Below are 26,212 nucleotides of genomic sequence, written 5' to 3'. Positions count from 1 at the left end.
TTGTGCGCACAACTTTACAATCGGCACCCCATAAAAGACAGCTATGACTACTGAAAATGTTCTATTGGACAGGTACTGTTGTAGCGTAGTTCCTTTAATGACCGCTCTGGGTTTGAAGAAGGTGTAGTAGTATGGAGTGGTCAACAGTGTCAAAAGCAGCGGGCAGATCTAAAGGACAAGAAGAGAACGTTCCCCTCTATCAACAGGTAATGAGGTTGTCTTCCATTGGGCTGTTTCAGTACTCTGGCGAGCTGTAAAACCAGATAAAAGGCTAAAAACATTATTACTTGCATATCAATCAACTTGCTGGGTTAAAATGACATTCTTGTGTACATCTGACAGAAATGGCAGCTTAGAGGTTGGTGTAATTATAAAGAGATAAGAGATCCAGATTTGTTTTTCAGAAATGGTTGAATAATTGCATGTTTGAAATAACCCAGCAGTTAGGCATAGCTATGTCAGAAAAACAACATATCTGAAAGAAACCATATCACAAGACGCACTCTCCCTTTTATTCCATTAATGTACTCATTGTCTTTGTCCAGTTTATTCATCTGTTACCACAAAGTTCAAAGGTGAGCAGAGCTCTTGCACAACCAGTTTTCTGTTGACAAAGAGATAAGCCAGTGTGGGCTGAATTTTGCTCTGAACAGGACACTCTTAAAACTTCATGTGACAACAAATCACATGCTGTTAAATAAGCGATATAAACCATATAATCTAAGTATTTGGTTAAAACTGTTGACCCAGTTTGGATTCTATTCATAAGCGCACATGAGTGCTAACAGGCTCCACCAACTCAAGGGTCATATTTTGCCGGAAAACAAGGTAAGCTCAAATATTTAGAAAATATACAAACCAATCGAAAGGTTTTGACCAAAGAAGCTCAATTCAAAGAAACGTTTTACATACAATAAGATGTTTTGTTCGATAGAAGGCTTTTTAATAATGTCTGCATGAGCTCGGGCTTGAGCAATATTTTGTAATTTGAAGGAGGCTTCAAAATGAGCTGTCAAAAGTCCAGTCTGTGGAAGTAGAAAGTGTTTGACAATAATCGACTATTGAAACATAAATGTTAAATCTTATATCCTAACTACTGAACATTTGCATTCAACTTTTAATCAGGTTCAATTTGATTGTCTGAAGGAATGCATACAATCTAATGTTAATATTCAACTATTTCATATATTTTGAATTTCACTGCATGAAAACCTGAATGAATCATAATTATCTATGATTGTTCAGAGCAAAATTTTAACTTTGCGTAGATAACTCCAACCACAAGCATTCATAGGATAAAGAGGGAAAAGCATGTGATGACTGATTTGAAACATAGATAAAGCTGTTTTTATTTAAATATGGGATGTTGAAGTTTTATGATATCAAAGTTAAAAAAATTGCTCAAATGAAATTTTGTGATCTCAACGCCTCATGTCAAGAGGGATTGCATACATTCAAGTTTTTGCTGGCAGTCAAAAGATTTGCATGAGAATTATAGTAATATTCTAATGTGAATGCTTCAGGGTCAATAAATCTTTATTTATTTTAAAGTCTCACTCCCTTCTTTTGTAGGCTACAGCAATGGGCTCACCTAGTCCTCTGACCACCCATGTGCTCAACACTGCCATGGGTGTCCCTGGCTCCAATATGGCCCTTAGTCTCTATCGACAAGACCCATCCACAAATGCCTGGAGTTTGATAACATCTGGGTAAAAACATGAGGACAATAGCTTCATGCAAAAACAAACAAAAAACAACACACATTGGAGTCATAAATTATTATCATAGGGGTATCTCAAAAAATGTTATCATTTGTCTCAACAGAGCCACTAATGATGATGGGCGTTGCCCAGGACTCATCACAAAACAAATGTTTACACCTGGTGTGTATAAAATGCATTTTGACACTGCTCAGTACTGGGAGAGTATGGGAGAGAACAGCTTCTATCCATATGTTGAGGTGAGGAAATTATTTGTGTTGAGATGCCACCATTGTATACTGCTGCCTTTCCTGCTTGTAGATTTATTGTATTTTTGTAAATACATCACTAAATAATTAGCCACATATAAATTGTTATATGCTACTTGTAATTGTTGATCACATGATTGTTGTTGTTTTTTTCCAGATTGTTTTCACTATCATTGACCCTGGACAAAAGTACCATGTCCCTCTGCTGCTGAGTCGTTTCTCTTATAGTACATACAGAGGGAGCTAGAGATCAAGCTGAGGATTCCTCCTTCTTCTACCAACTAACACTTCACAAGCACCGGGCAACTGTATCAAGAACATCCATCTAAGCACCAGCCGAACTATCATAGTTCAACTAATCCTTCAAGTTAAATTATGTTTTAATCAGTATTTTTCGTAAATTCATAAACCTATTAAACTAGGTGTTTCTTCTGTCAAATGTGTTGGTCTTTTACTATCATGCATGATACCTATATCGATACGCCTTTTGTTTTTTCCAAAACATCAACATTCTTTTCTAAAAAAATGACAAGTCAAATTCTGTATATCTAGTCTACTATTAAATACATAGGCTACTAACTGCTTAACTCATTTCCAAAAATATTTCATGAATTCCTTAATTATATTTTAAAACATAGTTCAAATATAGTGAACTCAACATCTTTGTCCTGTGTGATCATAGCTTGCTTCTCGATTGCTTTACCCTGTGTGTTAGACTGACCAACTAACACTTCACAAGCTCAGGGCAAATGTCAACCCAGTCTCATGTCAAAATGGGTTGACTCAGATGTGTGGTGACAAACTCATTTGAGTCTAGAGGTACAATGAGAAGTCCTGCACAAATACAGGGACATCATTTCACTGTCCTGATAAAAAAAAAATCTTTTACTTACCAGTGGAGGAAGGCCTTGCGGCGGAACATAGCAGTAAACTGCTCAGAGATGCGCTTGAACAGCTCCTGGATGGCTGTGCTGTTGCCGATGAATGTGGCAGCCATCTTGAGACCGCGGGGAGGGATGTCACAGACAGCGGTCTTCACGTTGTCGGGGATCCATTCCACAAAGTAGCTGCTGTTCTTGTTCTAAACATTAAGCATCTGCTCATCCACCTCCTTCATTGGCATGCGGCCTCGGATGATGGCGGCGACAGTGAGGTAGCGCCAGCGTGGGTCACAAGCTGCCATCATGTTCTTGGCATCAAACATCTGCTGGGTGAGTTCAGGAACGGTCAGTGACCTGGAAAAAGACAAGATAATGGAGTTAAGATTCATGTCACATGCATTTGAAACAACAAAGTGAGGGTTTGATTACGTGTGTAAAAAGCATGCTTGTGCCTCTCTACCTGCACTGCTGGCTGCAGCGGCTGGTCAGGGGGGCAAAGCCCGGCATGAAGAAGTGCAGCCTGGGAAAGGGGACCATGTTCACGGCCAATTTCCTCAAATCGGCGTTGAGCTGCCCAGGGAAGCGCAGGCAGGTGGTCACCCCACTCATGGTGGCTGAGACCAGGTGGTTGAGGTCACCGTATGGGGGTGTGGTGAGCTTCAGTGTGCGGAAGCAGATGTCATACAGAGCCTCGTTGTCAATACAGAAGGTCTCATCTGTGTTCTGTGTACAGCTGGTGGACGGAGAGGGTTGCATTGTACGGTTCAACAACTGTGTCTGACACCTGAAATGTGAGAGAGGAAAGCAAAAAGAGATGAAGGTAAGAAATAAAGACAAGAGGGGCATGAGATAGAATTTTAATGACATGATTTCTATGTTATGAACCTTGGGTGAGGGCACCACACTGAATGTGTTCATGATGCGATCTGGATACTCCTCTTGGATCTTGCTGATGAGCAGCGTGCCCATACCAGAGCCAGTGCCTCCACCCAGCGAGTGGGTGAGCTAGAAGCCCTGCAGGCAATCGCAGCTCTCTGCCTCCTTCCTCACCACATCCAGGACCGAGTCCACCAGCTCCGCTTCCTCGGTGCAGTGACCTTTAGCCCAGTTATTACTATATTATTATTATTGGACTCCATCACCTGGTGGATATCCTCCAGGAACTCTCCTGCACAAACACATTCAGGTCTCTGTTAAGATGTTCAACTTACAATGCTCATATGCAATCCTTAAAAAGGCCACACTTTAAAAGAAGGTTTCCAAACAACTTTTCAGGTTTTTAGTCAAAAACATGTTGGCTTTGCTTCTCAATTATTCTAAAATCTTTCCTGCAGAATAATCTTACTGATTCAGGCGAGTTGACTGGATGATCGTAAAAATAATATAAAGATATGATATGATGCATCCTTAGACACAGGTCAGGCATCATTACAACGATGCAGTGAAAACTTTATTTATGACAACAAAATAATACCAGTTTCTATGATACACTAAAGAGAATTATGTTTACTCCTGGGTTAAGACACACAGGATATTGGTTTTCATTTCAAACAGAGACACTTACGTCTGGAGGTGTAATTCAAATCAAAATACACCTCTATCTTGATTGTGTCGAGGGACGGGCTGCACTTCTCCATCAGTTTATCCAGACACAGCTGTGAAGAGCAAATCAGTGACTAGTCCAAGGTTTTTACACTAATAAGTTGAACTCATTTACAGTTAAATAGCCGTTTAAATCAATGAATAAATCCTTCAAAATGAACAATAAATATTTTATAACCTTTAAAAGATGTATTTTTTCTACATCAATTCAAAATATAAACGTTGCGGCTTCACCTCATGACATCAGTATTTAGAAATTCCTGTAACAACATAAATGTCAGGAAGTGTATTTGTCTAATCTTTCTTGTTTTTATTCCAAAGGTTTATTCTGATGATTTATTATTTTATTTTTAATCTCTGTAGCACTTTGAGATTTTTTCCAAAAATATAAAGTGCATTACAAATAAAATGTATTATTATTATTATTATTATTATTATTATTATTATCTCTGGTTAAAAAAATCTAATTACATGAATTACAAGGCACATTAAATGACAAGTCCCTCCCACCCACCCAGCCAGAATGTGCTCAGGCATTTCTTCATGATGTGACTGACGTACTGTATAGAGAGGGTTTTTACACAGATTTTGAAAATACTCATGAAAGTCACAATTACAATAACTGTATGGTTTTTAATTCTGTTGTAATTTTTTGTGGTGTTTTTCAGTGTTACCAGTGTTTGGATAGGCCTATTAGTGCGTGTGCTTGGCTGTGAATGCCTTAACCACCTCCAGGGACGGAGGTGGAGCTGAAAATGTATTAACTTTAAGAATATATTTTCATGTGGTCATTTCTAGATACATCTAATTACATCAAAATGAATTTACTAATAGTCATCAACAAAAATGTTTTTTTCTTTCTTTAATGCAATGAGAAGTGTTACAAGGAGAAAAAATAATTGAACACTGTAGTAAACTCACCTCTTCGAGTTTCTGCACATCTTGTTTGGTCAGTATCCGGTCCATATTAAAGCCATTTCTAGGGTCCAGCACCACAGCTTTCACCTGACAAAACGCAAACAGGACAAAACGTATATATGATAAATATAAATAAACTGTTTATAAATGGAGTTTTAATGTCCTCCACACATGCCAGACTGGTTAGGGGAGATGTAGCCTATATTTAGGTTTAAATAAATACAAAATGACATTTTTAACTGTTATTTGAAGAGTTTTCACCTGTTAACACATGAAAAAGATCGATGACTGTCTTAACTTAATTTATACCAAGCATTAAACATGTTGAACTAGTGGTAGTTACCAGCTAACTTTAAGCTCCAACGTAGTTAGCAGGTTAGTCATGGTTACTGACCATGAAAGCCACCAGAGTTTCAGACACCGCATGTCCTCTCACCGCACACTCCCGCACTGTGTCACCAATAATGTTTTTAATGAGGCTTTCTGCGTGACCTCCAGACATTATGTCGTCAATGTCTGTTGTTAATCACACAGACTGGGTTAAATGTGCCAAAACCGCTAGCAAAGCCTAGAGCAACCTGTTGATAATTGGTTACCACAGTAACAGGGCCAGTCTCGGATGCATTACGTCAGTCTCTCCTCTAGAGGGCGGTATAATCCAGCTGTACGCTTCCGTCATTTGTTCGTAATTTATTTATTTATTTTTTATCTTTATTTTGCGAAGTTTTATGAGGATTAGTGTGACAGTGACCTAGCTAAAAAAGACATCCGAAAAATAAAAAAAAGTTATTTAAAAAAATTAAAGATTGCCCTGACATACGGGAGAAGGGAGGATGGGTGAGTGTTCATGAGTGAATATTTACATCTATAGAGGAGATCAAACAACCTGATTCTCCATTTAATACAAAACCACTTTCATTTGTATAAAACTCACTCAAATCCCTGCGACATGCTGCAAGTGAAGTTTATTTATAGAGCACATTTCAGCAACAAGGCGATTCACACAAGACAAGCATCAGGACAAAGGGAAAAGGAGAGACTAAAATAGACTGTTTTAAATTCACTGAAACAACCACAACAATCAGAAGAGAAGATTAAATATGAAAATTTGTATATCCTGGCCTTTACACAAGGTTCTGACTGAAAACACTACAGTCACATTTAATGGTGATTCCCACTTCAGAGCTGAGCTTTAGGTCACATGACAACCCCCCTTTGCCTTTTAAAAAGCAAAATACAAAGACAAGCATGCATACAGAGGAAAACATGCAGAAAAAGAGCAACTTAATTACAAGCAAACAAAATAATTCAATGCAAAAACTCCACATTCAAAAAGTAAACTTAATATTTATATACAGGTTGGCTTAAGGGTTCTTCAATGTTTCATGGTAAAGAGATAAATACAGCAGATTTGGCAACACCCTTCACAAGTAATGACCACTACTGTGAAAGAGAAAAAAAAAACATGCACGCAACTTTTAACAATTCTAAACAAAACTCAGGAAATCATTTATAAGACACATCACTCAAATAGAAAAAAATGACACATCAAACAAAAACTGTTCCTGCAGCAGTAGCATCAACTTCATCTGCTTATTCTACAGACATGAGAAGTATTAACACTCAAATACTGCACTTCACATCTTACACTATGAACACAACAAAAGACATACTGACCAAAGGGCTCTTCAGCTGGAAAATAACCATTAAATTTACCATGACTCAGCTGCATTTTTACTAGTAAACAAACTTCATATCCCACAAATCAACACCCCACCGGTTCACACTCCTGCAGAAATAGCAAACTTGCATGTACAATGATCTTTAACAAAAAGAGGGAACTACTTTATCTCATCTGCAAGAAATTAAAAATGTTCCTATAATGTGCAAACATCTTCTAAAGCTGTAATGTGATGATACGTGTGAGGGGAAAAAAGACATAACATTACAAGCAAACATTTTCTTGATATTCAAGGGGGAAAAAATGGAACATAAAATCCAGAAAGAAGTTTGAGAAAAGTCCTTCCTTCCTCCTTATACATTTTTGTATAAATATATATTTGATATTTGATTATATAGTCAGCACGTTGAGTGATTTATCTTTGTCCCTCAATCGCTTATTTTAGAAAAAAATAATTGGCAGACATCAATTAAAGGCCAGCTTCAATTCTTGTCTCTTAAACACAAACATTTCTATACTTTAAACTCTCGCTTATTAATTTATGGGAGACAAAAATAGAACACAACTTGGAAAGATTTAGACACAGTTTAAGGCGCTTAATGAACAGTAACATTGACGGACAACATTTTAAGGGCATAAATATAAATTTCATCCATGCCATGTTTGTGGCTCTTAGCAACATGACTTAGAGCAAAGAGCCTGGAACCTCGAGCAAATAGCTTAAGAGTGTGCATCGGGGCAGTAGCAGCTCAGGTGATAGGTAAGAGCACACTAGTCAGGATCCACACCGACTGCAGGTTTAAAGCCGTAAATACATACAAGACAGATAAATATTAAAGGAGGACCAGTCCATGGCACTGTTTTCGGGCTGTTTGTATATTGCACTGTGTGTAGTAAAAAGTTAATCAGTACATTACTCAGAGTTCATCTCAGAAGCATTTCCTGAAGATGATCTGCGGTCTGTACTCCTCGTATTCTTCCTGACTGATCCATGCAGAGCTGAAGGTGGGCAGGTTGGCAAGCACTGCTCCTCCCCTCCACACTGAAAAGTCTCTGTCCTTCGGGCTGGTGACATGAACACTCTCCCCCGTGTCGGGGGGAACCAGTCCTTTGATTTCAGCCTGGAGCCGCTCAGGCAGGCCGTCCAGCAGGGTGTTCCCTCCTAAAGGAGCAGATAGAAAGGAAACTCAAAACATGACCAAAGCAGTGCTACAAAAAGGGCGTGTACTCACTGCTATAAACCATCATTTTCATTTTTGTATTTTGGTGTACTGTGACTTTTTCTTTTTTTTATAGGCACTCTCCTCATAGCAGGTTCTCTGGGTTCTTCACATGATGGAACTAAATAAACAGAGTTACTGAAGGGGCACCTCATGAAGCTTACGGGTAATCATTCTACCTTACCCGCTTTCCTCTAACTGCTACAATAAATAGCAAATGTTCTAAGTCTTCACAGCAGGTACACACACCTACACATTCACACACTGATGGCAGAGGCTGCTATGTGAAGTGACCATCACAAGTAGTTAATCCCTTTCATAGACATTCACACGCAGAGGGAGCAACTCTGGGTTATGTATCCTGCCGAAGGACACATTGAACATGTGGCTGCAGGAGCTGGGGATTGAACCCCGACCTTCCAGTTGAGAGATGACCGACTCTACCAACTGAGCCACAGCCGCCCAAAATCCATTTGACATGCATCCAGTCAACAGTAAGACTGCTACTTTGAGCACTGAAGTTTAATTCATAAAGTTCATAGATATAAAGGTTTTAGGATCAAATAACTTTAGACTGTGTGCTCTCTTTTTGTCTAGGGCAGTACGGTCTTTATAAATATTGATGATTTAAAATGCAGTGCCCTGACATCTGTAGTCGTAATGGGACACTTGGAATTACACACTATATCATGTGAAAAGATGATAGAAAAAAAACAAGTTTATTATGCATAGTTTAGCAGGAATCATGTTAGACGTACAGTATGGCTGAAAAAGTCTGGTTCTGTTTGAGGTTTTCTGCCAGTCATATTCGCTGGTTTGAATGGCGTCCAATCGCTGAATTGTTTCAACTTCTAAACTCATTGGAGCCGTCATTGGCTGGGGGAAGCACACCAGCTCCCCGCCCAGAAAAGTCCTGACTCAGCCAAAACATCAAAATCCAGACAAAGTCTCTGCAGACACAGTCACCACCACATATGTATGGAGGCCCAGGAGTGATGACTGAGCAACATCACTTTGGTATAAGTCTATTTTATTTTCTAATGTTCAATGAAACTTTTGCAAACACATACCACACTATTGTTGAAGGAAAGTACTTGCACTTGTTTTATTATCCACTTCAAGCTCTGGACCAAAGAAACTCACAGCTGGAGCGCACCTTTAGACTGCTGTGTAACACCATAACAAACATCAGCTGTTACCTGACAGCACGATGTTTCCCAGGAAGCAGCGCTGCAGGTCGATGTCCGAGCTGAGGATTGACTTGAAGACGTTCTCGTGTATGCATAGGAGCCCGATCAAAGTTAGCCCTCTTTAAGTTTTTGTCTCTGACAGGCTCAGATTGTTACTTTAAGTGTCTGGAAACATCACAGAAAGGCTCCCCACAGAGAAAGACTGAAATATTTCACTTTTGGTTAACAATTCAGACAAGAGACAGCTTTCACATCACCCTCTTCAAAAGCCACCAGACTCCATAGACAAAGAAGAGTCATTATTTGACAGAAAATTAACTGACAGAAATTAGTGAAGCGGCGCTCACAGGAAAGAGGAAACAGTCAGAAAATAATTGGTGGATAATAATATATAAAGCATGGAGAAGGGTACAGAACTTTTACATGGCCATTTTCATTTTAAAGTTCTTCCAGACGGCGCAGTCGACAGAGCCAAAATTATTTGTAACCACTGCAAAGTTGAATTTTCTTATCACCGGAGTACTTGATGAGTACTCCAAAATATGTTGCAGCCAGAAACCTAGGCGGACGCTGAAAGGTCGTTTCACTTGTCTTCACTTTATTTAAGCGTTCTTTTTGGGTGCTTATAGCTATTGATTGTAAGGGCTATAACAGTTTGCGATTGCATTAGTATGCTGCTAAAACTATAGGCTATGTGAATGCTGTTTAAGATAAGATCAGACAAAATAAGATATATTTATTCTCACCAACGAAGTATAATGAAAAATACATGGAAGTACAAGTACAACAAAAGTACAAGTAGGCCTACAACGAAATAATAATGCTGTTACAGGGTCCGAAATTAACACCAGCCAACCAAATGTTATGGCAAATAACTTTCAGAGGCTTTCTGTGTTTCCCATCAATTACAGACTGTGGCGGCCCTCAATGGTCTGATCTGTCCTGCTATAGTCTAATTTGCCCCACTAACACAGTCATGGACAATTGGACCGCATCAGCTATAGCAGTGGTTCTCAAACTTTTTAGACTACATACCACCTCCGAAAATATTTGGCTCTCCAAGTACCACCATTATGGTAGATGTTAAAATACACTGTAGGCCTACATTTTAAGCAGGAGGCAAATATATTCATAAAAAGAATATTATTTATTATTGACTGTTGGCAGCCACGCTGTAGGACTACTAAGGGCTAGCGCTAGAACTGGCACTTAAACTCCACACAACACTGACATTGGCCCAAATCAAAAAGAAAGTGCAGAACAATAAAAATGACAACTTTATACCAACAACCTGTTTGAGAAGGAGAGAGAGACAGAGAGAGAGACAGAGAGAGAGAGACAGAGAGAGAGAGAGAGAGAGAGAGAGAGAGAGAGACAGAGAGAGACAGACAGAGAGAGACAGAGAGAGAGACAGAGAGAGAGACAGAGAGAGAGAGAGAGAGAGAGACAGACAGACAGAGAGAGAGACAGAGAGAGAGACAGAGAGAGAGAGACAGACCGAGACAGAGAGAGAGACAGAGAGAGAGACAGAGAGAGAGACAGAGAGAGAGAGACAGAGAGAGAGAGACAGAGAGAGAGAGAGAGAGAGACAGACAGACAGAGAGAGAGACAGAGAGAGAGACAGAGAGAGAGAGACAGACCGAGAGAGAGAGAGAGACAGAGAGAGAGACAGAGAGACAGACAGAAAGAGAGACAGAGAGAGCGAGAGAGAGAGAGAGACAGAGAGAGAGAGAGACAGACAGAGAGACAGAGAGAGAGACAGAGAGAGAGAGAGAGAGAGACAGAGACAGAGAGAGAGAGACAGAGAGAGAGACACAGACAGACAGAAAGAGAGACAGAGAGAGCGAGAGAGAGAGACAGAGAGAGGCAGACAGACATACAGACAGAGATAGAGAGAGAGACAGAGAGAGAGAGACAGACAGAGAGACAGACAGAGAGAGAGAGACAGAGAGAGAGAGAGACAGAGAGAGAGACAGAGACAGAGAGAGAGAGAGAGAGAGACAGAGAGAGAGACAGAGAGAGAGACAGAGAGAGAGACAGAGAGAGAGACAGAGAGAGAGACACAGACAGACAGACAGAAAGAGAGACAGAGAGAGAGAGAGAGAGAGACAGAGAGAGAGACAGAGAGAGAGACAGAGAGAGAGACACAGACAGACAGACAGAGAGAGAGACAGAGAGAGAGACAGAAAGAGAGACAGAGAGAGCGAGAGAGAGACAGAGAGAGACAGAGAGAGCGAGAGAGAGACAGAAAGAGAGACAGAGAGAGCGAGAGAGAGAGAGACAGAGAGAGACAGAGAGAGCGGGGGAGAGTGCAGGCGCGGTCCATACAGTTCATGTTACTGTTCTGACAAAAAGAGGAATGTCTGTGTCTTATATTTACTGATGTCAACAGCGATGTGGGTGAACATGACAATTGAAAAATAAGCCTCTGTGTGTTTTAAGCCTCTTGACAAACCGTTGCACAATGATATTCTACATCAAATGGTCTCAGGTTTTGTGTTAGGAAAAATTAAGCAGTTTATTGTGGATAGTACTTCATCTTAACATGAAACAAATATAACCTGAATTATTTAAATCATTAACAGGTCCCAACTCTCTGTGCTTTAGTACAGAACATACAGTAACTCATTTATTATTAACATGAGCTCAGTACATGGCTGTATTCTTCAAACTATTTCTAGTACTTATTGCTTTATATCTTATTTTCATTCCATATGTTATTTATGTTTTATATTTCTACTGCTATATTCTGTGTAAGAGCATCTGTAACGATTCAGAACTATATTAATAACCAGATTAAATTTACCTGAACTCAAACAAAGTGAATTTGTTTTTATTTGGTAACATCAACAATGTAACATTAATGTCATCCTCTATAATCTACACAGCAGATTAGGTTCAGTTCAGTTTATGTTACTGACGGATAATTACTACACAAAGTTTGTTTTTTAATGTTGTTCATAACGTCAGATAACCACCGAGGTGAACCTTTAGCTTCTAACATCACACAAACTCATTATTTTCAACAACATCTTAACAACAAACATTTCTAAATAATGTAAATAATATAAATAATATAAATAATATAAATAATGTAAATAATGTAAATAATGTAAATAATGAGCTACACAGTTAGTCGACTGGTTTACAAGCTAACGCTAAACAAGCTAGGTCCGTAAATATAAACACATGAGTAAGCAGTAAATATAACACTACTATATCACTTACCGAAAAAAACTGAAGCATCAACTTGTTGGATGGTCTGTTAACCACACAGCAAGCCATGTATGTTGTCAGATATGTGTTAAACAAACTCTCCAAATGAAGTAAAAAAGAGGAGAAATCAGACGGATCAAGCTGTTAGCCTCCTGACCTGCTGACCTGACAGACAGATGCAGCGTGCAGAGCTGTCAATCAAATCTGCCACAACCCTTATATGGGCATAGCCGTTTTTCTTAATAGAATAAAATCTGATGAGTTATAAAAAAATTCACCCCCCCACAGTGTGAGGAGAAGGGGCCGTCAACTTCTCAGATATATCTCGTTTTTTGAACCAGGCTGTAAACATGTTGATTCCTGTGGTAAAAACAGGCTTTTTTGGCTGTGGGCTTATGGCACTTCCGCCGCTTCTGCAGCCAGCCTCAAGCGGAACCTCGAGGAACTGCAGATTTTTGTACTTCCGCATTGGCTTCATTTTTCGAGACCGGAGGTTGCCCCTTGCTTCTGCTTCGTCTGCAAAGTGTGAATCTGTATGAATGGATTTGTGGTAATACTGATGGTCACAAGCAGCCTCAGGGTGTTAATGTGTAGGTGTGACCTGCAGTGTAAAAGAGATTTGAGTGGTCAGATAAAGTAGAAAAGCGCTAAACAACCATGAACTACCATCTACACCCCACAGACGAGTGCTTTTTGGCTGTCACTCTTTAATTTCATTTTTAGTTAGCCTGTATGTATCTACTTTTTTCCAGAAATGAAAAATGTGTTGAGATTTGATTTTAAAAGAATATATCACCATTATGTCAAAAGAAACGTCTTTTCTATCTGGCTTATAGGTACTTATATTTTTGTCTTTGTACACCGTTCACCATAGAAACATTTGAGTGTAAAAGGCAGAAGAGGGACAATCAGGTTTTTAACAACTTAACTGTACAACAACTTACAGCTGCAGAAAACAACTCTCTGTGCATGAATATAATGTTCCAGATTTTTTTATTGATTTCATGGACATTTAATTAATGGACATCTTTTTCAACAGTGGCTATTTTTGAATTATGTCTACCATAATTTCAACTATGGCAATTCAAAAATGTCCGCTGTGAAAAAAAGGTGTATTTAGGTGCAGAGGAGGAGGGGAGAACCATCCAGGTAGACAGTTTGTTGTCTGTCTCTGAATCATTCACTCCCGGCCTCTTGTCAGGATCAGGGTCGGATTGTAATGCACTCGTGCAGGTCTTCACCAGCGCTGCTCGTTCTCTGGCGTCTCCTCACGCCTTGCTCTTTTCCTCTTGGGAGGCATGTGCTCCTCTCTGTCGGCCTGCAGCTGCTCAGAGAGCTCCATGGTTCTTTGGAGCTGAGCATTGAGCTGAGTGTCCAGCTCTTCCAGCTGTCTCACATAGAAACTCTCCTTCTCCTGGTAGTTCTGTTGCAGGGCGTCCTGTTCAGCCCTCAGCTTCAGGATTACTTCCTGGCTCTCTGTCAGCTTGTCTGAGTTAGATTTGGTCTCAGTGTCAAACTGCAACAGCTTGCTCTTAGCCTGGTGTTGCAGGGTGAAAACTTCTGACTGATACCTCTGGCTCAGCTCCTGATAGCTAGCTCCTAACCTCTCCAGGTTTAACTTGAAAAGGTTGGTGTTGTTCCTCTCCTCCTGGATCTGAGCTCTAAATTGTTCCACACAGTTTTTGTGCAGGGCTTGAAGCTCCTGGTATTCTTTTTGAATGACATTCTGGACACTGAGCTGAGTTTTGATCTGCTCCAGCTCTGTCCAGAACATCTGCGCCTTCTGCAACAGGACAGCGTTTTCATCTGCCATCTTCTGACAGCTGGCGTTGTATTCAGCCGTCATGGACGTGATGTATTCTTGAAACTGGGAGTCCCTGTCCAAGTGAGCCTGCTTCTGTTGCTGAAGCTCACGCTGCAGGGTCTCCACCTGCTGCCCGGCACTTTGCATCATGTTCTGGTGCTTGCAGCTCTCCTCCGCCATATTCTTGCGTAGCGTGTCCTGTTGTTCTGTTAAGGACTTGATGACCGCCTGGTCATGAGACACTTTGTCAGCGTGAGCCTTAAATTGTTTTTGCATCTCACGCTGATAGGTCTCAATCTGCTGCCCGCCACTGAGCATATCATTCTGGTACTTCAGGCCCAGCTCGTTTAGAGCACATTTGACCTTCTCCAGTTCTTCTTTGAGGAGCGTACTCTCTCTTTCTCCTCCGAGCTCAGCTGAAGTCTTGTTGTTGATGCTTGTGTGGTCCACTTGCATCTCGTCATCAGCAACACGTTTGTTCCCTTTGCGCCTTTTGTTTTGACCCTGGGCGGCGGCAGTCTTCTCTGAGGGTTGTCTCTGCTGTCTTTCCAGCTCTTTGCAGCGGTTCATAAAAAACTCCTTTTGAGATTTTTGTCTTTCCAGCTGCCTCCTCGTCTCCTCGTGGCTGATCGCCATCTTCTCGTTCTTCTCCCTGCAGCAGTGCTCCATCTTCCTGTTGAGCAGCACGTTGAGCCGGCTCACTTCTTGATGGAGGTTTGAGAGCTCGCTCCTTTTCTTATTTGGCGGAGCTCTTGCTTTGACCTTCGGCATGAAGGTGTTCCTGTTCCCTTTCGGGATCTTCACCAGCTGCATTTTGTTCTGAGTGTTGAGCCGCATGTTGTTTAGGCTGGTAAAATTCAGAATTGAAGAAATGCTGCTGTTTAAAAGTTGTGATTGTTTCTGATGAACAGATGTATCTATCAGAGATCAGGTCTAACAAGTGTTGAAGCTTTGTAAGAGACTTGAAATGATCTGAGTGCCTGGACAACTTCTCTCTATACCTTCTGATGACATCAGAGAAAGAATGGAACGTGTCCTTTGAAGTGAGCTCGCTTTGATCTTTGTAAAGTTCCACAGTTTCCTTTCTGCTTGTTAACATTCAAAATGTGAAGCTGTCATTTAAATGTAAACACAGTTTATTAAAGTTTTTATGTACTCAATTATTATTTTGAATAATGCAATTTGGATTATTAGAAAGTGCATAATGCAGCTCTGAAGCTCCTTTTGGACCACATGAACTTTCCCCCAGAACTAGGGACCTTTAGAGGAACTATGTGCATTTCCACCACAGGAAGCAGGATCTACATTAAGTTCTGGGGTAAACGATCTACCCCTAAAAAAGACCCTGGTAGGGGGCTAGTACTTTCTTAAGGTCCAGGAACTTTGGTGTGGAAAAAAGCTCTTCTCCTGTGTTGAAACAAGTCAAAGAACAATATTTAAATTTAAGAAGTGGATATTATTTATACAACGGTTTTTGTTTATGATCTTTAGTTTGTTTGTTTCTACGAAGATTCTTTCAGGTCTCGATAGAGAAACGTTGGGTTGTTACGTTTTTTACTGTTGCTTTGGTGGTTGCTATGGACGCTATCAACAACGAACCGGAAGAAAGTGGACGATCGGTTCGTGGCTCTTAAAACGGGTTACATTAGACCCTAGACACCCTTACATTACAACCAAATTTAATAAAACGATTGGAACAGATCGATGCATATTAGCAACATAATGAACTATAAAATGTTATTTATTTTCATGTTAAATATGTTAAATATATCAAATGTTACTTGATGAGACATTGGGTCCCACTAAAGATCGGGTAGATGTCTGCATGAGAGCTATTCATTTTACATATTTTTAAATGATACAATTAAAAAAAATCAGTTCAGAAATGATGACATGGCTTATTGTTATCTCCGGGCCTTTAGAGCATCTGAAGTAATCTGAGCTGTGAAACCTGAAGACGGCACACTACAGTTTTTCAATATCTCAGATATCCTTTTCTAAACTCTGAGAAAAGCAACCTACCTACCTACATTACTCGACAAAACAAAAAGCTTATTTTTGGCTTCAAACCGAAGTTGTTAATTGAATGCACACTCCACATCTAACCTCAGACACACATTTAAAAATACTCCGGTGTAGGAATAGGCTTGAGAAGATGTCTGATCAGAGGCTTACTAGAAATATATTTACTTGGGATACTTTTCATTGTCATCCCTGGGCCAATGAGTTTATTTTTTTATTTTAATCGTCTGTCATTCATTTTTCAAAATATGCTACACTGGGATTTTCAGGAGATTAGGAGTAAAATGATTCTCATGTACAGAGAAAATGGTCTGTTGTTATAAGGTGTAAAACAAAAACACAAGCTTACTGTCTCATAAAGAAGAGTAGAGGTCTATGAATAACCAAAAGAGGGGCGCCGCTAGCACAGTGGTTCATCAACACGCCCCATGTACAGAGTCTACAGTCCTAGGCTTGAATCCGACCTGCGGCTTGTTGTTCCCCACTCTCTCGCCCTGATTTCTTACTCTATCTCCCACTGCCCTGTCTCTCAAATAAAGACAAAGAAATAAACCTTTGTAAAAAAGAAAGTATAACCCAAAAGGCAATGATGTTGTGTATAGGTACAGGAACATTAGCTTTAGCTTGAAGGTTTAATGGCGCCCCAGAGAATGTCTGCATGTTTTTTTCATGTAACTTGAATCTGCTTTTTCCCACAATGATTTATTTTTGATAAAAATGTTAATCAGTCATATCTGTTGAGCTGCTGCTGCAGGAGCACACAAACATGTAGAGAACATTCAGATTCTTTTATTAAGTGTTTAGTATATCCAGTAACAACACGAACAGCTGTCCTAATTGTGTTTAGAGATCTACAAACTAATTGGGTAAAATCATAACTGTAAAATACAGGTTTCTTGAGACTTTTTAATCCGAGTTGTATCAACAACTTTCTGATTTAAAGTAAGAATTCGGGTTAAAATGTGTTCCTTAGAAATCTGAATGATTACAGTACGTGTCTGTGTTCATTGACAGTTCAATCTACTTGTTTGTTGTTGACAGAGCGGCTTTGTGTCCCACTTTGGAGCAAAGCAGGGTTTGGAGAGCCAGGTGAAGATGTGCTGTTGGACTCTGCTGGCCTTGGCTGTGAGCATCCTGACCTACTGCGTTTGGAAGAGAGTGGTTTAGCCAACACTGCCACCTACCGACCACAACCAGGAACTGTCAGAGACTGAGCAACAGTATGGAAATGTCTGCAGAGCTGGTTTAAGATGCATCATTTTATTAGTAAGAAGCTGGATAATCAGTGTTACCTTCAGACTTTCAGTAGAATTCAAACGCCAAACACTGCATGTGATATCTGAACACTTTCCTTTCAGATTTTAATTTAATCATTTTAATTAATTTTTAGTGTAATTATGTATACATGTGCTTTGTCAAAATTTTAGCAGCACCTTTATCTACAATGAATGGAAATAAGAACAAAACATTGAATGAACCCATTTATATCCAGAATCTCCATCATGATCTTACTTTTTTTCATTCAAGTCACATTGTAACTGTTTGTTTACTTCTGTATTTCTGGCAAAACACCAGCCATGCAGCTACACCTTATCTACAGTGTAGAGCCTCTACTCTAATAAATACTTTAACGTCATAGTTATATCTCATTAATTTGAAAGTAGCCTGTGAATACTATTAAACACATTAAGACTTGAAAAATGCAAAAGAAACTTTTATTCACATGAACAGCAGACAGAACACTGAAAACCAGAAAACACTTGGTTGGAACGTTAAATCTTTATGGCAGATTTGCCAGCAAACCTTTAAACAATTTAAGGTTTAGGCAAGCTCCTCCTCGCCTTCCTCCTCAAACTCTCCCTCCTCCTCTGCGGTGGCGTCCTGGTACTGCTGGTACTCGGACACCAGGTCATTCATGTTGCTCTCAGCCTCGGTGAACTCCATCTCATCCATACCCTCACCGGTGTACCAATGGAGGAAAGCTTTGCGCCTGAACATGGCTGTGAACTGCTCAGAGATGCGCTTGAACAGCTCCTGGGTGGCTGTGCTGTTGCCGATGAATGTGGCAGCCATCTTGAGGCCACGGGGAGGGATGTCACAGACAGCGTTCTTCACGTTGTTGGGGATCCATTCAACAAAGTAGCTGCTGTTTTTGTTCTGCACGTTCAGCATCTGTTCATCCACCTCCTTCATGGACATGCGGCCACGGAAGATAGCAGCCACTGTCAGGTAGCGGCCATGACGTGGGTCACAGGCAGCCATCATGTTCTTTGCGTCAAACATCTGCTGGGTGAGCTCTGGTACAGTGAGGGACCTGTACTGCTGGCTGCCTCGGCTTGTGAGGGGAGCGAAGCCTGGAATGAAAAAGTGCAGGCGAGGGAATGGCACCATGTTTACAGCCAGCTTCCTCAGGTCAGCATTGAGCTGTCCGGGGAACCTGAGGCAGGTGGTAACGCCGCTCATGGTGGCAGAGACGAGGTGGTTGAGGTCACCATATGAGGGGGTTGTAAGTTTAAGGGTGCGGAAACAGATGTCATACAGAGCCTCGTTGTCAAAACAGAAGGTTTTGTCCGTGTTTTCTACAAGCTGGTGGACTGACAGTGTGGCGTTGTATGGCTCAACGACGGTGTCTGATACTTTGGGTGAGGGCACCACGCTGTAGGTTTTCATAATACGGTCGGGGTACTCTTCACGGATTTTGCTGATGAGCAGTGTGCCCATCCCAGAGCCAGTACCACCACCAAGAGAGTGTGTGAGCTGGAAGCCCTGCAGGCAGTCACAGTTCTCTGCCTCCTTCCTCACTACATCCAGGACAGTGTCCACCAGCTCTGCACCCTCCATGTAGTGACCTTTGGCCCAGTTGCTGCCAGCACCGCTCTGGCCTAAAAGAGGAAAGAAAAAAAAGGGGGGGGGGGAGAATTAAACTTAACAGTACTTAAATGCAAAATGAGAAGTAGCTAGTAGAGAAAGAATGTAAGGACAAATGAACAATTACCATTAATAAAGTTGTCTGGCCTGAAGATCTGGCCGTAGGGTCCGGATCTCACACAGTTCATGGTTCCTGGCTCCAGATCCACCAGCACAGCATGGGGAACATATTTACCACCTTCAAGAAGCATAGAGGACGTGAGGGTAATGTTCACAAAAAAAGCCAAAAAGTTTATGCCTATTAAAACATCTAATTCAACCTTACCTGTGGCTTCATTGTAGTAGACATTGATCCTGTCAAGCTGCAGATCACTGTCAGCGTGTTATGTGCCAGTTTGGTCAATGCCGTGCTCATCACCTCCCAAAAACTGAAATATAATTAAAAAAATAAGACATTGTTGGCGGATAAAACATAAACAAATGACAGGGGAATGAGTAGGCAGTAATGTTCAAGTGGACACAGGTCATTTATGTATCGGTTTCTTTCATTTTTAAAGCTGACATAGCACTTCTATAGAGGTTGATTCATAAGAGCAGTTGAACGTCACTTCCGGCTCACCAGAGTGACCACGCCCCCTCTGGCTCACCAGAGTGACCACGCCCCCTCTGGCTCACCAGAGTGACCACGCCCCCTCTGGCTCAGAGTGACCACGCCCCCTCTGGCTCAGAGTGACCACGCCCCTGTTTGGGTGAAAACAAGCCCTGAGAATGTTTCGGCGGTAGATTAGAAAACACTGGAAGCCGTGAGATTAAACGCGATTGCGAAGCTTTTTGTACTTCAAACTATTTTAAAAACACAATTTAGTATCGGGTTTTGATTTACAAAGGAAACCGGAGGGTAAAAGAAGAGCTCTGTGTGTTTGGACTGAAACTAGAGAGGATTAAAATGGTAAATTGTGGGACCGCTGTCGTGTTCCTGCTAGCTTTAAAGCAGCGATCGCTCCGTGACAGACAAAGTCTGTTAACAGATTCTTCATACATTCATTCACTATCGTATTAACAACGTTACAACTGTCACATCACATAAACATGTTGGTGAAAATGTCTCTAAACAAAGGAACACTACACCAAATCCTCTTACTGAAAAATAAATGTCAAAATAAAAAGTTGGCTAGCTCGATATAACACCTTGTTTCGCCCCACTCATCATATTTACACTCACGTATGAATACAAAATGTTTTAATATCATCCAGGTGACTTTACATGTTATTCTTTTCTAAATCAGCTGATAACTCAGTTTATGTAAATGTCTGTAACCACTCCATTACAGCTATGAACAATGTTAGAAACTATTACAAATAAATGTTATTTAAAAATAAAGATCCCTCTCAGGTAACACGGTTAATAATTACTCATCAGGTGTTTGAAGTCAGTTTCCTCTGATGACTCGTTTGAGCAGTTTGACGCAGAGAGATTAAACACTCACATACATGGTAAATTTTATACCATTATGATGCCGATCTCTGTTCAGAAATGTCATATTTTAAATGTTTACATCACTGGTCATCAGATTTAGGCTCATACTTGTAGTTTTAAAGTACGGTTTTCGTTTTTTAAGACTTTAAATCGGTAATGACCCCAGCTTGTCCATTAACCGCCATTCATTCAAATGGAATGATTTCACCCAGAAAGGGGCGGGGCCGGCATCGTTTGGGTAAAGTACCCGGATGGGTTGCTCTCAACTTCCCGCGGTTCAGCAGTCCGCACGCAGCCTCATCGCTCATACGTCATTAACCGCCAACACGGTCACGACTGCAGACTTTTTGTTTTAATCATAAACACGCAGAACTTTGTTCAAGTTACATTACAGCCCAAGACGAGAGAAAACACTCACTTCATATATTTCGCATTGCAGGAACGATTACGTCACCAAATAAATAATGATTTTAATCATCCGCAGGGTTAACTGATATCTAACGGTTGAGTTCTTCAAACAACCGGTGTACAAATTAACACAATTTATCACATTTATAAATTAGGTAAAATTGATTTATATTCGTTACAATTCGACATCACAACCCATAAGAGCAGCTCTTGAGATTTTAAGTTTGGATTACACCTTCATAAAAGCACAAAGAAAGCGACATTTCTTTTCTAAAACACATCGATTTCAACCGCACAAAAAACATAAAAAGCTGTACTAACCTTGGCACCAATCTGGTTCCCGCACTGGCCGACCTGGAGAGGCACAATTTCCCTCAGTTTGATTTTGATTTTGTTTTTGTTAGACTGACTGCTTCGCTGAATTGATTAACGTGTCTGTAACATAGACTGTAAATATTAGCGCGTACCAACGGCGCAACCATCTGCTTTATACTATAACTGAGTCCCGCCCTCTACCCCTCAGCTCGAACGTTGGTTGGCTCATTTCTTTACGATTGATGTACACGAACAGATTTAGACCAATGAAAACGTCCCTGTCTTCTTCACTATTGGTCCAGTGTGTCTGTCAATCACATTCGTGTCAAACGTATGACTTCCGTCTAATCTGTCGACGTTGGCCATGACATTGGCCTACGTCCCTCATGATGGCGGAAGAGAAATGCGACACCGACAACAGATTTAATTCACAGCTGCATGCAAGCGAGTTAAAAGAAAATGAAACTCATCAGCTAATCTTAATAAACTATTTTGACTGTATTTAGTTATAAAACATCGAGTCAATTTTAAATATTTAAAACAAAAATACACTGTTGGTCTACTAGATATTAAAAAATATTTAACAGCTAAAAAGAAAAGAACCATTTATTACATAAAAAATGTACATCTATAGTGAAAATATATCTTTATACCTTAAACTGTACTAATTAATTTTTCACTTTGACTTGACTGTGATAACATTTTTTGATTCATGACGATTTTATAGTTTTTATTTAGCCTACTTATAACTTGGGTTTTAATTAAGTGCTATAATATATATACAGTGTATGTACCGTATATATGTAAATCTATATATTCAAAAATAAAATTAGACACATTATTATACATTGTCTTAAACTGAGAGATCTTCACTTGCTGTTTGACTGCTTTTATTTTGAAATAAAGTAAGGACCTTCTGGTGTATCGAAGGTTAAGACCATAACTTAACCTTGTAAAAAGAAACTGATTATCATCAAGACACTAATATTGTAAGCAGAATTAATGATTTTTTGAAGAAAAAAATATGGGGTTTTGAAAACAGGACTGTGTATTTAATTTGGAGAGCAGCAAGAGACTTTAAAACTGCGTTTAATGCTTTATTGTACCGATATATAAAAAGCATGTAACAGGAGAGCAGAAATTCCCTAGTTTCTGGAGTATTCACCTTTTATTTCCTGCTAAGGCTACAACACATTGAATTACTCAGAAAATAATTGTCTGTATTAACCCCACTATTTTTGATGTCTTTCAAGAATGAGTGACAACACAAAAGAGTGATGATTAAAATATTTATTATAAAAACAGACATCACATACATAGCATGGTTTGGGTGAAAAGTTGCAAGACTCAGTCCAGACTGTTGCAGTACATTTAGGGGACAAAGAAGACGGTTTCTTTCAAATTAAGCCAGTAAACGAGGCAGACTGAGCTGTTCATCCTGGCCTTTACACAAGGTTCTGACTGAAAACACTACAGTCACATTTAATGGTGATTCCCACTTCAGAGCTGAGCTTTAGGTCACATGACAACCCCCCTTTGCCTTTTAAAAAGCAAAATACAAAGACAAGCATGCATACAGAGGAAAACATGCAGAAAAAGAGCAACTTAATTACAAGCAAACAAAATAATTCAATGCAAAAACTCCACATTCAAAAAGTAAACTTAATATTTATATACAGGTTGGCTTAAGGGTTCTTCAAGGTTTCATGGTAAAGAGATAAATACAGCAGATTTGGCAACACCCTTCACAAGTAATGACCACTACTGTAAAAGAGAAAAAAAACATGCACGCAACTTTTAACAATTCTAAACAAAACTCAGGAAATCATTTATAAGACACATCACTCAAATAGAAAAAAATGACACATCAAACAAAAACTGTTCCTGCAGCAGTAGCATCAACTTCATCTGCTTATTCTACAGACATGAGAGGTATTAACACTCAAATACTGCACTTCACATCTTACACCATGAACACAACAAAAGACATGCTGACCAAAGGGCTCTTCAGCTGGAAAATAACCATTAAATTTACCATGACTCAGCTGCATTTTTACTAGTGATGTGGATTTCCTTGTTGTTGATATGTTTGATGATGAAGAAATTAGCCGTTGAGACTGACTTGCTTTCAAAGAGTATAATTTTATTTAAGCAAGAAACAGAATCACTGGTCACGTCTGACCAGGAGGATCAAGAAGCCAATAATGATCTCTCTCGAACACACAGAGACAATTGCTTATATGCATCCAAACATCCGCTTTTCGTCATGGGTCATAAAACATCACGTTACACAACCACATGTGGCAATACTCCTATACAATACCTCAATTTAAACATTCCACCTGAGGGGACTCCTAAATCTCCTTCAGATACTATCACAAGACGCACCCATTGTAAACTTATATTATCTCTGTCCTAGTTACATCAGACACTTCATAGTCCCCCCTAGCAAGACTATAGTCTCGCAAACGAGATAAATTATACAATTATGATGTTAATTAGCCTCATACGAATCACTTCTGTTCATGCTTAACTTTAGTAATATAGTAAAATTTTATTTGTGGAGTGTGAGAGCGAAAAACCCATCAAGCAGCTATCTTTCTTTATTATCCATCAAACAATCTAGACAGGAAAACTCTCTCACGGTCCCTCTGCCCCAGGCAACCACCTATAGTACTCCAAACCAATTAAAAAGAAAAGGGTTATGAAAACTTTTTAGGATGATATATAAATGCACACATTCAAAACCTCAGAAATAAAATCTAAAAATTGTCCAAAGTCAGGCTGGTCGACCCATCGCACCTTCCAATGGACCTCTCCCTACCTAACACCACTTTCCCTAAGGATCGATAAAGAAAGAAAACACCTGAGGTCCCAATATATGCATCTTATACAGTTCCAGAAAAATATGTCTTGCTAAAAATATCTACTATAAAGTAAAACATACAAAAATATTTATCAATATTACAAGTTACATTGTAATAAACCCTCAATGATTTTTCAATCGAAACCCCTCATCATGATGTCTTCATTCAGGTTTCCGTTGTCCATTTCCATCCTCCATTTTCTTAAGTTTGGTTGTTTCAACTCCATTAATCTGGAAGGATCTCTGGACAATCAGCCACCCTCACATTGGTGTCCCAAATATCATCCTGGGAAGAAAAATCAACAGCCAGTATCTTTGTACATACAAAACCATCAAAGATATTCATTTTTGTATCATACTTTCACATTATTCCACTACATGATTAACATATACATGATTAATATACATGATTAAAATATTCAATTCCCCCCTTTTATCAATTCACTTCCAGTTCAAAATAATAGTGAGTCAATGTTGAATTCAGATATTCAAAAATGGATATTTCTCTCCAATCTCTATGACCTCCTCACCTTCACTTAGGTCATTACCACTCAGTAGCGGCATCTGAATGTTTTCTCCTGGCATCACAACTCCTACCCATCTCAATATCATAGCCTTAGCAAAGGTCAACAACAGCGTACAAAAACAAAACATCACACACAGTGATAGAAGGGTAGCCACCAAAATCTGAACCACTATAGCTCCTACTGGTCCTAATTGGTCTTGTAACCAGGTATTCGCAGACCATCCCGCTCTTTCTGATGGACCAAATGAATCCCTAATTAGTTTCAAAGCATCTATGACACTAGTCATATTGTCAGTAGCATCAGGAATCAAAGTGTAACAGGCTTCTCCAGTTAGATTCAAAGCTACACAGAGGCCACCTTGTTTGGCCAAAATGTAATCAAGAGCCATGTCATGTTTCAGCAACGTCAACCGATGACTCCTCTGAGTATTTGACAAATATTCAAAACCTTTTATGGTCTCGTTTGCAAAACCTTGCAGGGTATATGTAATATTATCAATATGATCAGCTAAGTATGTAACACCATACCATGGAAACAATCCTATTCCCCATTTCTCTCCCAAACTTATCCTCCAATGATAAGACTCCAAGTTGTGAAATTGTGCCAAATCTCTTTTCTTTCTACTGCTAGAGATTGTCGTAGAGTTATCCTCATCAGACCCTTGTCCCTTCTGAATAACAAAAACATCATACGGAAGTTTCAACTGTGCCATATAACAACATCCAATCCAACCATAAGGTAAAAATAAGTATGCCTTATCGCCACAAATCCACCAGATATCTTTAAATGTTCCTATGGTAAAATTACCCGGTAAAGTTTGATTCTTTACACTTAGAGTTTTACTCAGTCGGCGATGTGGTGCATGAAAGGTCACTGTATACATGTCATCAATAGCCCTTTGATCACGTCGTCCAAATTGCATCATATAGTTATCACATTCTGATATTCCCATAAACATACCATCTCCACCATGAGTACCATTTGAACAAAAACAAGATTTAACCTTCACAGGTGTCACTTCCATAGGATCAGGGACTGCTGTCGTAATATCTTCATACTGATCAAGGAGATTTATATATGATAACTTCTTCAACCAAGCACAATTCCGTTGAGGTGTAAATAGATGCACCGACACGGCCATCCAATAATCCTTTGGTGCTTGTTGCTTAAATACCAACCACGATAGCGCATAATTTTGACATTTAGAAGTTAAAGGTTCTGGTACCGTCTCTAGAATTGAAGGCCATG

At 39.8% G+C, this 26,212-nt stretch overlaps 3 protein-coding genes across 3 annotated transcripts; 1 reads left to right on the top strand and 2 right to left on the bottom strand.

Annotated features, from left to right (window-relative positions):
• Positions 1 to 608: 608 nt before the first annotated feature.
• uraha (urate (5-hydroxyiso-) hydrolase a) lies at positions 609 to 2,408 on the top strand. The gene is made up of 4 exons (XM_020635317.3): positions 609 to 828; positions 1,573 to 1,709; positions 1,825 to 1,960; positions 2,127 to 2,408. Exons 1-4 carry the CDS (start codon positions 775 to 777, stop codon positions 2,214 to 2,216), a joined length of 417 nt encoding a protein of 138 aa, XP_020490973.1. The 5' UTR covers positions 609 to 774; the 3' UTR covers positions 2,217 to 2,408.
• A 153-nt stretch (positions 2,409 to 2,561) lies between these two features.
• On the bottom strand, positions 2,562 to 4,797 carry LOC109984510 (tubulin beta chain-like). Its single transcript, XM_065953061.1, is given in 3 exon segments — positions 2,562 to 3,579; positions 3,581 to 3,634; positions 3,736 to 4,797. Coding segments are annotated over 3 exon segments (411 nt in total). The 5' UTR covers positions 3,820 to 4,797; the 3' UTR covers positions 2,562 to 3,306.
• A 13,512-nt stretch (positions 4,798 to 18,309) lies between these two features.
• LOC109990250 (tubulin beta-1 chain-like) lies at positions 18,310 to 19,770 on the bottom strand. Its single transcript, XM_029282136.2, has 2 exons — positions 19,499 to 19,770; positions 18,310 to 19,385 (listed from the first exon to the last, which is right to left on the bottom strand). The coding sequence occupies exons 1-2, from the start codon at positions 19,620 to 19,622 to the stop codon at positions 18,325 to 18,327; spliced, it is 1,185 nt and encodes a 394-aa protein (XP_029137969.2). The 5' UTR covers positions 19,623 to 19,770; the 3' UTR covers positions 18,310 to 18,324.
• Between the last annotated feature and the right edge of the window lie 6,442 nt (positions 19,771 to 26,212).

The sequence above is a fragment of the Labrus bergylta genome, chromosome 3 (assembly GCF_963930695.1).
Source record: "Labrus bergylta chromosome 3, fLabBer1.1, whole genome shotgun sequence".
Classification (NCBI taxonomy): Eukaryota; Metazoa; Chordata; class Actinopteri; order Labriformes; family Labridae; genus Labrus; species Labrus bergylta.
Note: the sequence above shows the minus strand (reverse complement) of the source record. Positions and strands in the feature narration are given on the sequence as shown.

Bases quoted from the DNA above. Each gene is read 5' to 3' on its own strand.
- LOC109990250 (XM_029282136.2), bottom strand. From the start codon at position 19,622: ATGCTTCTTGAAGGTGGTAAATATGTTCCCCATGCTGTGCTGGTGGAT. The intron at 19,386-19,498 runs GTAATTGTTCAT...TTCCTCTTTTAG, and splicing joins GCCAGACAACTTTATTAATG to GCCAGAGCGGTGCTGGCAGC.
- uraha (XM_020635317.3), top strand. From the start codon at position 775: ATGAGTGCTAACAGGCTCCACCAACTCAAGGGTCATATTTTGCCGGAA. The intron at 829-1,572 runs GTAAGCTCAAAT...CTTCTTTTGTAG, and splicing joins ATATTTTGCCGGAAAACAAG to GCTACAGCAATGGGCTCACC. The intron at 1,710-1,824 runs GTAAAAACATGA...TTGTCTCAACAG, and splicing joins TGGAGTTTGATAACATCTGG to AGCCACTAATGATGATGGGC.